At 33.4% G+C, this 14,538-nt stretch overlaps 2 protein-coding genes across 3 annotated transcripts in view; one reads left to right on the forward strand and one right to left on the reverse strand.

The window, feature by feature from the left end:
• Positions 1–14,305, reverse strand: part of LOC106670115 — a 76,262-nt gene extending 61,957 nt beyond the window's left edge. For both annotated transcript variants that reach the window (XM_024230688.1, XM_024230687.1), the window contains exon 1: positions 14,278–14,305. In XM_024230688.1, coding sequence (XP_024086456.1) covers positions 14,278–14,291 — 14 coding nt within the window. In that variant the 5' untranslated portion in view covers positions 14,292–14,305. The remainder of the gene's footprint in view (positions 1–14,277) is intronic.
• Positions 1,447–7,149, forward strand: LOC106670116. Its single transcript, XM_014400173.2, has 2 exons — positions 1,447–2,255; positions 6,876–7,149. Exons 1-2 carry the CDS (start codon positions 1,536–1,538, stop codon positions 7,032–7,034), a joined length of 879 nt encoding a protein of 292 aa, XP_014255659.1. The 5' UTR covers positions 1,447–1,535; the 3' UTR covers positions 7,035–7,149.
• Positions 14,306–14,538: the final 233 nt, after the last annotated feature.

Here is a 14,538-nt window from a genome sequence, read left to right on the forward strand (position 1 = left end):
AGCAAGGAGCAGTTTCTTTTCTCCGAAATCCTCTTTCTACTTAAAAAGTTTTAACATTTCGTGGTTTTATCAAAAGCCTACCGTATTACAACTTTTGGAAAGACGAACGTTTTTTCTTCTATATCAATAACATTCAGATTTTATGTCAATATAAGTATAAAGTCAACATAATCTTCTCAAAATTGTATATTAAATATGAGATGATATATCGACCTGCTTGTTGAACAACTTGAACAAAAGAATCTTTAGTGAAGCCACAATAGAAACGACAATTATTTAAGTTTTTGCCGAGCTGGGGAAAACATAATTTAAAAAATTTGTAATTTTGTTTTTTAAAATGCTATAACATGTTCTAACTGCGACATTTTCCTTAAATAAATAGCCCTGATGATGACGATATAATCGTCGAAAGCTCGGCAAAAACTTAAAGAATTGTCGTTTCTGTTGTGACCTCACTGAAGATCCTTTTATTCAAAATTGTATATCGTATCTCCGGTTCTAATTTATTCGAGGAAGCAAGGTTTGTGTCATTACGAGTAGTTTATAAGGTTCTAAACTAAATATGTAAAAGTTATAAAAATGAAATGACGTTATCAGTAAAACAGGCCAATGAAATTTTTCCAATTTCCATTATCAATGCGGAATTTCCCTATGTTTTAACAAATAAGTTTCAAAAACGGTGAGTAGTTATTCATATTTATTAACCTTAAGAAATATGAACAATAGTTTCAAAGAACTGATGATGAAGATAAATTGAGTATTTTTATTTCAAATTGACCTTATCCTGTTTTTTATTATAAAATAATAAAGACCTATCTCGTTACTAGGTCTATTACGTCCAAAAAAATGTTCGCTGTTTAATTATAATATAATCTTTTGTGTCATTTGAAGGATAAAACTACTGCATTGCAGTTATTGTTATTCTAATATTTAAAAAACGCTTTTGGGTCAGATGGTTTAATTAAAATGACTGCAAAATGTCAAAAGGTTATGGATAAAAAATGACAGAATCATTCATAATAAACATCAATGCTTAACATTTTTTTCTGCTTTGCAATATCAATACTTGATTATTTTAAACTTACTTTTATATCTCTTTTACTACTACTTCATATCAAATATATGTGTGTTATTAACAAAAACGCTTTATGTATTTAGTTATAACTATTTGCAAGAAACAGCATGTAACTGTTACAAAGATTGAAAATTAGTATGTCAAATGGGCTTGGCAGAGGTTATATCAACCCTTGGGGTGCCGGTGTTTTTGAAAAAAAGCCTATTAGTGTGTCGGGTTCGAATGCAGGGCCGCTGGATTCGAACCCGGGATTTTTACCTTAAAGGATGAGTGCCGTATCAACACCTAAACCGTTGCGGCCACCCCTGGGGTTTGCCCATTAACACACATAAATCTAAAAAGTTTAAAAAATGCGGCTAACAACTGATTTAAAGTACATGTGGCACGTATTTTTTACTCTTATTTTGGTGTTGTGGGTCCCCTCATTGGAGCGTTCAAAATTCTAAAAAATCAAAAACAAATGGAAACTAAAAATTCCGAGACACTGATCCCATTTTCAGATGCATACAAGGTTCTCTTAGACGTAAGACGTAACTTAAAATCATTCAAAACATTGCCGTCACTCCTGAGGACTCAGATAATAATCGGTTTGGAAAAGATAGAATCGCTGTTTTTAGAAAAGAACATATTTCTTTCGTATTTTGTCAAAAAGCTGATTAAATTACGCCAGGCGTTGAAATATTATGAGTACACTCATAAAGATAATAACTTGAGAAAGGCGAGCGTCTTATTACGAGAAAGACTTAACTTGGTGCTAAAATACAAAGCTCAGTTAATTAAAAAACACGACGAAGTGGTTCAAAGAGAGGAAAAGGTTGAACTCGAAACTAACGGAGCTAAAGTGTCAGGGAAATTGTTCACTTGCGAAAAAAATGTAAACACGGATTCGAATCGATACCAGGATATCCTCTCGATCCGGAAGAATATAGTAAAGATTCAGAAGTGTCTGCCATGTACGAAGCTGTTGTATGACGACAACGTGGACATACTGAGCGTGACAGAGCGTCTTCAAACTTTGCTGACCTGGGATAGAAAAACCCTTTCAGCCATAGAACCGGAAATTGCCGTTCTGAAAATACTACTTCTGGAAGGAAAGCGATCGGTTGAACCAATCCGAGCCATTGTCAAAACTTTGAAGGAAATCATTGCAACGATTAGAAAGGATCCGGGTGTAAAACCTGTAAGTAGTTTACAAATTTTTAACACTCTACACCATCTTCTTTTGAAGAAGTACATCTACAGTTCGTCATATAATTTCATGGCGCACAAAACGATTTTGAAAAACGTCATTTTAACTATTTTCTTAGTCTAAATAGTAAACATGCTTCACTGTTGATCAATTTATTTTGACTAGGGTGAAGTTGATGTATCTAACTCTTATTAAGATTTTAGACGCACATCACCATCCGCAGTCGCTTCAAATTAGGTGTGTAATTAGTGAACAGCGTGAAACTTGCCGACATAATGGCGGTGTTTGAACTTTCATACTCTCCCATGAAATTGGAATTAAAAGCAAAGATATTTAATTTATTTTTACAATACAATATTTAAAAACGGTGTGACTTTAATGTCTGGTAAATATTACGTTTACAGGTCGGCGCGTTTCTCGAGCATCATTTGCTTAAATGGACTCTGGTGCCATTTTCTTAATATTGTTCAGATTTCTTGGTAACCGCTGTCAAACATTCAAAATATATTCCAGTCAGGAGGAAGTGCGCGCGTAGAGCAATATTAATGTGTAATTTGGTCGTTTTTGATCGTTTTAGTCTGCCTTTACTGGCTAGGTTATTCTGGTGTTCCCACGTCCGTAATTTCTTCTTGCGAGTTAAACACTTGGAATTTGACGCTTAAGACGATCGAAGGGTGTATACCCTATTTGAGATTTTAGCTTTTCTTTATTATGTTTCTTCAAGAGTAACATAGAAATGATAGTGATCATGAAACATTTATATTGATAACAGTGACACTATTGTTTTGAGATGTCCCACGCTCATCTGCACGAGGTCGATCTCCAATTCATTTTCCATTTAAAATAGGATACATTCAAATCAATACAGATTTTATTTGGTTTCTACATTGCTGTAATATAAATATAATCAACGTGAACTCAGATTTTTGACAGTTTTGAATTAAAAAAATAAAAATAAATAACAAATTGAGTTGCTACAATTAGGAATCTGAGCTTCAGGATCAATGGGATCAGCAATTATTCTGCATACCACATAGAAAAACTCCCTTGGCAAATTCGAAAAATGATCTATTAAAAAACCCTTTATATTATAAAAATTCCAATCCAGAGCATCAAAAAATTTGTTTAAACGAAACGGTTGTTTTACGGGGACAAACATGTAATCTTAGAGGGATAAAAAACATTCCAGGTTTTTGCCATCCTTTTAACTACTACACAATATAGTAAATATGGTCGAAACTTGTATGTGTAACAATACAGAATAAACGTTATTAGTTAATATATAATTAAAATAATTTTGAAATGTATAAATTTAATTTTTGTCATGATTAGTTCTTTTGAAAAATTAATAAGACAATGTTTCGTTTTAAAATGTAAAATACTAGCTTAATAATAATAACAATAAAGCAGTTGATATTGTTGTAGTTACTATTGTGTAGTGTAGCATAGACAATAAAGTGGTTTATTGCTACGAAGGCAGAATTAAAATGTCTCTCAATTTCACGGCTGACCCATTATGCTAAGCCACCAAGACTGTTAATTCTTGCAGTACTAATGAACTGTATGCCGTGAAATTGATGACAGGAACACACACACAAGCGCGCGCGCACTCGGATAGTGAGATATATANACCTTTGATCTAAAAAAAAGATGTGTTCTAATCACAGGTTCAGTTGCCTCTTCGTTTATAAATAAAATTCAATTAATCAAACGTAAATAGTGTTGTAAATAATGAATACAAACAGACCTGGTTTATAAAAAAATAATCATTTATTTATTTTATTATTATATGGCACTCTGACGGTAAAAATGCGGATGATCTGAATCGTAGAAGAAGGGGCATTCTTAAGCGATTAAGTATAGGCCATGCGAGACTGACATACGGACACTTACTTTTGGGTCAAAGCCTGCGTCTGTGGCCGGCATGTAGAGAATGAGAATCGACCATCTGGCAATGTGTATCTGGGTCTCTGTTCCAATTTCTAGAGGAAACAGGGTTGTTTTTATTGTACATAAAACTGATAAACTGATCCTAGAGTGTGTTAAAATTTTCTGAATTTATTGTCGCGAATGCCGTTGTAACTTATTCTTATTCTATTAATTTTAATTAAATTAACCAATAATATAGTTGTCAGTTCGATAAAACAAAATAGAAAATACAAACCAAAAATAAACAAATGTTAGTCTTCAATTTTAATAACGGATTTACTTTAGAATAATAAACGTGATGATTACGCATTTTGTAAACAAATACATTTTCCCGTCTTTTCTTGATTTAATCCAGTTGTATTCTCTTTAACCATGGAAAGACATCATCTTGAACCGGAAGTTAACAATATTATTGTGAGAATGAATCATCATGGTCCCTGCTAGTGGATATCGCAGAGCTTGTTGGCATTTTTCAGAGCGTGATCTCCGGGCTTCAGCCCGATTCCGTAAGGCAGAACGTGCCAATATTAGGCCTTGTAGTGGGGTCTTAGCGCATTAAGACGCTAAGAGAGGACAGAAATAATGTTAGTGCTGCAAGACGGAAACCTTTTTAGTGCCCGCCGGATCCTAAATGCAAATTGTACGCATGATGCAATGGCAAGGCCTTTATCAACACAAAAGATACGTAATCGTTTGTAGAACGTTGGGCTCACATCGTATGCCCTTTTGAGACGACATGCAGTCTCAGCCCGGAAGCAGAAACAGCCCGCCATCAGCGACTCAGGAGAATATGGATCAGCGAGCGCAATAGAAGAGAACAATTGGAATGCTGTTATGTTTACTGATGAGTTGCGTTTCTATCTGCGTAGTAGTAGCAGGCGTCGAAGTGTCTACCGAGAACAGGGGATGGTACAATGCTCGAGTTCGTGCTCTCTTCAGTTCAGTGCGTAATGAGGCGGTATAATGGTCTAGGCTGGGATTTACACTGGAAGACCTCACCGCAGTCCGCTATAACCAACAAATGATCGAGGAATGCATCCCACAAACCGGGAATTTCATTGGCAGGGAATATCGATTTCTGGAAGACAATGGCAGACATCATAGAGGCAGAGTTGTTCATCAATTAGAAGGCCTGGGAATTTCCTATCAGCCCCTTCCCTCATTGTCACCAGAACTCATCCCATTGAGCATATGTGGGATGCGTTGCAGAGAAGGTTTTTCGGTCACCATCCGCAGCCAATTGACCTGCAACAACTGAGTGCAACGTTGCAACATCTATGAAGTGAAATTCCTTATGAAATGACAAGCTCATTAACAATACGCCTAACAGGTGCACTGAGATTTTAACTCACAGAGGACGTTATACATGGTATTGTTTCAAAAATAATTGTGTCCAATAAAAAAATGGAATTAAAACCTTTTATTTTGTTAGTTGTTAAATTCCCTTAATTAAAAAGCAATTAATGATAAAACTTTTATAAAAAAGTTCAGCTATATAATAACCCGTCAATAATGTCTGCATGTAATATTGTTAATGGAGCATGCAGAGTAAAGTGTTCCACACATGTACAAAGTGACAAAAAAATCATTAATTGTTTATGAAGTCTATCGTTTAGCGAATGAAACCAATTTTCCAAACACGTGTACGTTTTAAAAATATGACAAGTTTTGTACAGTCTAGATGAGTAGGCCTTGCCTTGCCATTAAAAATAAACGTAATGAAAAATAAATAAAACGTCACCGGCACCATTCAGCCATTTTTTAATCAAAATATTAATCATACTTCGCCTCACATGCGAACTGCTGCACCCTTTTTTCATATTGACCAATGTCAGCAAAATAACGAAAAAGACCTTTTCTACTTTAAAAAAATTAGTTATGCCTCATTTTTTAGTAATCTAAACTTATTTAAATTTTATTATGGTACTTGTACTCCAAACATATTTCTTTCGTAATTAATTTTTAACAACTAAAACAAATAATTTTTGTGCTATATTCTTTCATTTCAAGCATGATAAATATATTCTCACATTATCTTTTCAAACATATCGTATATACAATTTTAATAAAGGAAAATGTTCGTAAAAGATATTGCATAGATATATACAGATTTTTTCTAAAGAATTTTTTTTCATTCTCAGCCTGAATCTATTGATTTTTTTTTAATTTGAAGCCACAACGATTAATGGATGAACATTTAGGTCGACGAAATGGGCCCCGGGCCAGACTTAGTTTATCCAACGAATAAGTGAAACGTCAACGCGCCAAAACTTTGTTTGCTTACTTGCAAGGACTTTGAAGCTAAAACAATCGTCAGATGTTAACATAAGTTGCACATACGTTTTGGACATACTTTGTCCTATTTTTATCCCTATTTGCGAGAGTTTTAGCACAAGTTGGTTTAAATTCAATAAAATAAGAAAAGAAATACGATTTTTTTTTACTTTTAATCAATAAAAATCGTTGTCCCAAATCTCACAATGTTAAATACATATTTAATACGATTTTGTGTTAATTTATAGAAAAAGTGATTTTTGGTTCAAAGGTTCATTTATAAGCTACGCTATTAAAGAAAAACCAACCAATACACACACCCACACACGCGTGCACATTTTCATTTAAATTTTTCTACTCTATTTGCAAACAATAATTATTGAATCTTGTAGTAATAATTTTTTTCAGGTAATCAGAAATAGCTTGTTGAAGAACATTATGTTTCGGGACGCAACGCTGCGCACTCAGATCTTGCAGATAGATATGGACATTCCTGAAGATAGTGGAGACGAGAGCCCCAAATACAAAATGGTATTTTCAAAACAGGAATTGCTCGTCGACAACTAATTGGGCCAATAGGGAAACTATTGATTTGAATCCAAATAGGAATGTATGTCTAGCATCTCCATTCTTCTAAGACTGAATAGTCAAACAGTTTAACATCTATAAATGATTGAAAATATTTGAGTTTCCTTTCTTTTTTAATCAATACTTATATATAATGTTGTAGTAGAAGATAAGAGTACGAGTAGTATGCAAGGAAGGCCCGTTTTTTACATCAAGCATAAACCATATGCTGGTCTGTGGGAAACAAATAAACTGATCGTTAGTAAGCATCTTTCTAGCTATCTATCGATTTATCTATCAATTTACCTATCTCCCATTATCCTCTATCTACCATTACAACTCGGACCAAACAGAGTCCAAAAATTTATATTATAATGTGTAATATTTCATTAAAGTTGCAATTTTAAATAGAATATTATTTATTTTCAATTATATTTTTTATTGGTTGTAAATTTTTGGTTGTAAATAAATTTTCATTTGTTGTATAAAGGCTTGATGTATAAAGACAATATTTTGGCATATCAGCGGACCTGTGAGTAGTCTTGGGGCACGGCAGTGGGCACAGATCGCTATTCCGGTACCTCAGGGCTATAGGGATTTTTAAATGAATATAGTTTTTTCTAAGTGTGTTTGTGTTGTATCTGTGTTGACTTTATGTTAATTTATTGAAATGAATGTAATTTATTAGCGTGAAAGGAAGGGGTTGCTTATAACCCTGCCCCGTGGAATATCGAGTACTCTGGGATGAGTGTATGACGTCTGGGGAGTAAAAGTAAGTTATTAACGAGAATGGAACGGGTTCAACCCCGCCGCGAGGAATATCGAGTACTCTGGGGGAGTGAATGTGACCAGACATCTATGTTTGTGGTGATGTATGTTCTGTTTCGATTCTGTATTTGACAACCTGAGGAACAAACGAGAGGCTAGCAATCAAGGATATCAACGTAGTAAATATTTGAAATCAGAGAGTCAGTAATCAGATCGAGATGCTCAAATGGCTGCAATTTAAAACAAACTACGCGCGAAAGAAGAGAAAAAGAAGAAAAACACGCAGAGGGTCAGCGATGACCTCAACTGTTTGTCGGCCCACTTTATTTATTGGTTGTAAATAAGCAAATATATAGAACAATTAGCAGGCTTTATATTTTTAATAAATCGATGGGAAAATGTTCATTTTCAAAACGAAAGACTTTACTGTTACGTACAATTTTGAGGTGGTGATCCAAAAAAAAAAGAAGTGAAATAAATGAATTGATTTAGTCGCTTGCAAGTCAACTATTCTCCTATACCAGGGAAATAATTGAAAAATTTGAAGTTTGTTAAAATTACTAAATTGGTAATTGCGTGTTTAGTAGAGAAAGGAAATTTACGAAGACCGTACGTACGTTAAAAGTCCTTTGTGATTATCGACTCACATGACCTCGATTTTAAACTTTATTCTCGTAAGCTAATTTTCCTTTGTAGTAAATGTTATGTATAATGTACTTATCAAGAATATACATACATGAATGGATCAGGACTCGTAAAATGAATATCAATGTAATATCAAACTTGAAAACATGCACTACTTGAGCACATTCAAGCTTTGAAAAATAATATTAAAGCATATTCTTTTCATAGCGATTAAAGATTTCAGAAAAATGAAATATTATTTTGAAATTGTCGGAGTTTCAGTTTATTTACATAAAATTATTCTAAGCAAGGGGTTTTTTCAACGCATTGGCGACCTTTTTAAAATGTAAAACTTTTTTGGACTTGCATTTATATTTCGTATTTCCTACAATGTTTTCTCTTGAATAATTTATGCTGGAGACTTTCAGTTCAATGTGCCGATTACTTGAATCGAATACTGATGAAACGGGGAGAAAATGTAGGTTTGGTATTCAAACGTCCAAAGGTTTTTCAAATAGTTTAGAGGTTTTCTTGCTACAACAGACAAATAACTTTCATCATAAATTCTGTTGTAATTACGCCATTATTAGTCCTCGCTGTGTTAATCTGTAAGACGCGTTTCGGCAATTCCCAATCGGAAATGTTGGGTCTGTGTGATTGTTGCGAAGACTAGAACTTATTTTAAGTCGTGACGGATGGGGTGTATGCGTTGTTTTGGTGTACGGTGCCGTTGTTGAATTAAGTCTAAATTTGTTTATTGTTCTGGTCGGTTTTTGTCCATTTTAAAAAAAATTGGTTTAGTGTTTCAAATTATCTAAATGATTTGTGCGGTTAATTTTTGCACTTTTTCTGCAGTAGTTTTATATTCTGTCCCTTGGATGCTTAAGGCTGTTTTATTGTTTTTGTGATCGTTAGTTGTTTTTAAATTGGTATAGGCGAGGTTTGTAAATATATTATTTTTTCGTATTTTCTGTTGTTTATATTGTTTGTATTGTTGAATGTATTTTTCTGTGATGTTCTGTTTTTGTTCATACACAATCATATGTGTTCTTTGTAACTTTCTTTTATTATCCTGATTATTCAATGTATTTGACTTTGCATTTGCATTTTTAGGGGTACATGCCATTTTTGTCAAGTGAGTTGGTTTTTGGTACACTTTCTGGCTTAGTAGTTTTATGATAGTGTTCGTTGTCTTAAGTGCTGTTTTCGTTCATTTCTTTATGCACATGAATTTTGTCCATTTAGTGTATGTTTTTGGTGTCGTGTTATTCTAACGTGTTTATTATTATATTGATCGTTTTGTGATGTAGGCTTTACTGTACACATTAAATTTATTGGTTTTATAGTCCGTATTCAAATTTCTCTTTTGTCAGTAGTACTTTCTTTAGTCTGTCATTTACTTTAAAGATGCTTTAGGGGGCGTCGGTGGCCGCAATGGTTTAGAAGGTAATGCAGGGCCGCTGGATTCGAACCCGGGATCTTTACCTTCCAGTGGTGAATGCCTAAACCTGACTTACAAATGGGCTTTATGGTTTGTTTTGTTTCAAAAACACCGGCACCCTAAGAGTTGATATAAAAAACAAAACAAACATACATACATGACATACTAGTACTTTCGTCAGTTTTTGTGATTGTGAGCAAAAGAGAAATCTAACAATAAACTATGCTACTAAATGTCTTTTCCGTTTGATGTACCTTCAAATTTCTTTATATTTTTTCCGGTCGATCATTCTACAGTTTTTTAAGATAAAATTTAATTTTTCTTAATTTTTATAGTAGACTTTTATTATATTTTATTTACCCACGTTGTTGTCAGATTTTTTTTAGTCTTATTTATAACCGTTTGCCCTTAAAAATAAATAATGGATATATCATTGGTCTTTATGAATCATGTCGTACTTTACTGCCTTGTAGAATCCGATTCATATCTTTCGACATTTATCATCTTGGAAGTAGAGAGTGATCTTTCCACTTTGTTAGCAAATCACAAACTGAAGTGCGATTTTCAAATTTCCTGATCTTTTACAAGTTTGTCGACATATCGAGACAAACACAAGTCTGCCATTGAAAAAATATTGTGATTAACTTAATTAACGTAATTTTGTTTATCCTATATACAATGACATAACAGGTCAGTACAGAAGTTTTCGTAACGTTCCATTTATTGTTGGAGAAGATTTAAAAATGTGTTATAATTTTAAATAAAATTCTGTTCTAATTAAATCTTGTATAGATAAGAAATATTAAAACAATTTATTTTAATTATAAATTAAATTCTGTTGTAATTAAATCATGTATAGATAAGAAATATTTTAAAAATTCTTTTAAAGTTTTTTTTATAGTTTTAAACTGAAATGCCAATTTTTCCATGACTGTTTAATGTAAAACTGTACAAAACATTGTTAATGGATTTTGTATTTTACTTTTAAAAGAAAATCTAAAAATGGTCTTTTAGCTATATGCAGTTAATTAACCGAGTTTATGAAACAATGTTGACTAGGAATGATCGAAGAAATCAGGAACGATCAGACGATCTTAATAAAACCACACCAGTTGAAAGGAGTTTTTAATTAAAAAGGTAAAAATGACTTTACCTTTCTGGCATTTTACCATTCAGTAATCAGAGGTTTTTTTTACAGGACTGACAACTACTCGAGTCGACTTTATTTAGATTTAAAATAATTTATAATTTTTATTTAAAGTGTGGGTGAGATGTCACGAACGGGACTCGATCCCATCAAGGCTGGAGGTCGTCCCTCTCGGGGCACTAATTTTACATCTCACACATGTTAGATAAAAATAATTAATTAATTTAAACCATTAACTTGGTTAAATAAGACCTGCAAAAAAACGTATGGATTTATTTAGATTGTTCCCTTCAAGGAGAAAGTAAGCAAACAGTAAACTTTAAATAGAAATGTGTGGTGATTCGTGACCGTTAATCTATGATTATTCAGAGATCGTAAGATGCGGGCTGGAGTGATGTAGGGTTTTAAATAGAAAATGTTTGGGCAAGGGAAATTTTTTTATCAGAGGGACTCATCCCTAACAATGGACAAATGTGTCTTTTCGAACAACAATTAAAAATAAGCAAAAGTTTGCAGTTAGAAACTGGCAAGAAAATGCACGTAATACTTTTGATATAACTTCTTGCATTGTGTAACAAACACAATGCTTCAATTTTAAAAAAAAAATTTTTTAAATAAGGGATAACTCCCAACACGACACACAACCGTAACACAAGTACACAGAAAACACAAACTTTGAATGAGTAAAAATACTTTGATTAAATCTAAAATGTCTACTTGTGTACACCATTGTATAAATTCATTTTCACATCTTAAAAGTATTTGCGTAGTGTAAACAATTTCAATTAATGAAGGCTTTGGTTGAGATAAAAAGTCAGTGCCACGAGCGGGATTGGAACCCACGGGACCACGAAACCTAATATTTATTCATATTACTAAAATGTAAACCATGTTGATAAATCCCAGGCCTGAAGATGATCTAAATAAAGGTTGAAACATAGGTACAATAAAGAAAGTGTTTTTCTAAATCTACATCATACAATACCGCATCTCACTCTCTCCAAATAATCATTAATTAACGGGCACCGTACGTTGGAATTAACTCTGAATCAAAACGAAATGCATTTTTCCGAAACTTTTTGCCATAATTATGTCATTTTTTGACCAATTTAACATCCGATTGCACCATAGTTTTCAGAGAAAAAAACCATTTAAAATGATTTGCCAGTATAAGGTCGTATTAGAAATTTTGAAACTGAACTGGGCCTGAGGTACCCTGTACAATTTTTTTCCAAAAAGGTAAAAATTTGAAATTAATCTAAAAAATATTAAACACGTATTTTTTATAGTGTCATTGGATCAAGAGAAATTCACCTGGCCCTTCAAAAATGGACACTGCAGAATGGAAACATTTGATCTCGTTCCACAATCAACTCGGAAATTCACTGGTTGGAACCATAGTTCTGTAAGTAGATATTCATGTTTGTTAACTATGAGAAAATAATAGTTTTAAATTCCTGATAAAATATACATCAAAAAGTTGTTAGAGAAACTGAATGTTGTATTTTCTTTGATATTGCCGTTATCCCTAATTTTCAATGTAAAATAATACATAATACGTCAAAAAATGTTTCAAACATTTCACTGACTATTTAATTAAAACACGAAATTTCTTCTCATTTGAAGGATTATCTCTTCAGTCTACCAGGAGGATTTTAGATAAGAGATCTTCCATGAGTGGATGTTGACAGGGAGTGATTTGTGGAACCTGCGATATCGGGATAAGATTAGTGTTGTGTACGAGGGGATATTAAGGCCATTGATGATTTATTGGGATTATTGGGATCTTAGAAAGGATTTTATTTTTCTGAGGATTTTGGATTGGGCTATTTGAATTCATTGTTTGTTTAAACGCTAGGCGAGTACATAGATTCCAGGCAAAGAGTCAAAATTGGAATTGGGATATAAATTAATGGTTTCGTAGTGATGCATTTGATCTTTTGTAAAGGAAGATCAAAAAGAATCAAATCAAAAGGAAGATATTGTTCAAGAAGATTGGAAGCCAAGTTCATCGACAGTGGGTGACAGTAATATTTATTAATTTGTTGTTATTTAGTTTCATAGTATCGTAATAAATTGCGTAGTGATATCGGCAGTTGTCTGATAAAGGACAGAGACAAGGCACTTCATTGCAGGACTATAGTTTCGTTATAAGGAAAAAGTATATCCGGGGGCGGCGGTGGCCGCAACGGTTTAGGCGTTGACACGACACTCATCACTGTAAGGTAAAGGTCCCGGGTTCGAATCCAGCGGCCCTGCATTCATACCCGACATACATACAAACGGGCTTTTCAAACATCGGCACCCCGAGGTTCATATAACCTCGTAGTTGACATACCCTCGTTAAAAAATGTAAGGATTAGATGAACGGAAGGATGCCGTTGAATTGGAACAGCAAGCCAGGATGGATCCATCCAAATCTAACTCTGACAGTTTCTATCTTTACCTTTGCTGATGACTCAACAATCTCTCATCTTGGGATCACAACGATCCCATCAATTCTTTCTGTAAGCTGTAGCTACATGATGATTTTATGAAACTAAATAACAACAAATCGATAAATATTACTCTCACCCTCTCTCGACGAACTTACCTTCCCATCTGCTTCAACAATATCTTCCTTTTGCAAACTCATGCTAGAACTGGTGAGATGTTACAATTCTCGCGACTACTTGATAAAAGATCAAATGCATCACTACCAAACGATTAATTTATATTCTAAATAAATAATATTATGTTGACTCATAGCCTGGAATCTTAGGGGTTGTGGCAAGCGTACAAACTTACAATGATTTTAAACAGCTCAATCCAAAATCATCAGAAAAAACAAAAATAATCGCTAAAATCCCCGATAAAATCATCAATGCCCTTGATGTTAAAACTATAATGTGATTTATTATCGAAGATGGATTTGAAGGTATAGCGAGATTGAATAAAAAGATTTCTCGTTTTGAATATTTAATGGACCAAAGAGCCTTTCCCTCCGACATCAACCTGCATTAAACTTTTATTACTATATTAAAAAAAATGTTTTTATATTCTGTTTAGGAAAAAATCCCGGCTTTTGATGCGATTAAATAAAAAGACTGGCACCAATCTACTACAAAGATACGCAAGAGAAATTTAATTTTTTCAACCCAGCCTGAATTAATCTATCCGTGAGAAATTGTTTTTTAAAAACTCGCAATTTGAGAGGAGCATTTGATTTTTGTTAGATTGGATAAATTGAACGGTTAAGAAGAGACAGTTTTGAAATAACTTACCCTCCTTCCTGCATAACAATGTAAACTGCTGGACTGCAGGGAGGAACTGAGTGTAAAATAGGCATTAGCATGTTTAAAAGCGGACTGCGGAAGTGACGATGCGATAGCAAGTGTTATCACACATCATTTCCCTTGTTCGTGTTTAAATGAACCCTGAAAATCAACAGTCCGTTAAATTCAAATGATTAGTTATTTATTTTATAAACTATATTTTTATTTACCACAAAAAATTATTGCAACATTCTTGAATTTTAAATATCC

The sequence above is a fragment of the Cimex lectularius genome, unplaced genomic scaffold, assembly GCF_000648675.2.
Source record: "Cimex lectularius strain Harlan isolate CLEC.00 unplaced genomic scaffold, Clec_2.1 scaffold40, whole genome shotgun sequence".
NCBI classification, from domain to species: domain Eukaryota; kingdom Metazoa; phylum Arthropoda; class Insecta; order Hemiptera; family Cimicidae; genus Cimex; species Cimex lectularius.

Bases quoted from the DNA above. Each gene is read 5' to 3' on its own strand.
- LOC106670116 (XM_014400173.2), top strand. From the start codon at position 1,536: ATGGAAACTAAAAATTCCGAGACACTGATCCCATTTTCAGATGCATAC. The intron at 2,256-6,875 runs GTAAGTAGTTTA...AATTTTTTTCAG, and splicing joins AGGATCCGGGTGTAAAACCT to GTAATCAGAAATAGCTTGTT.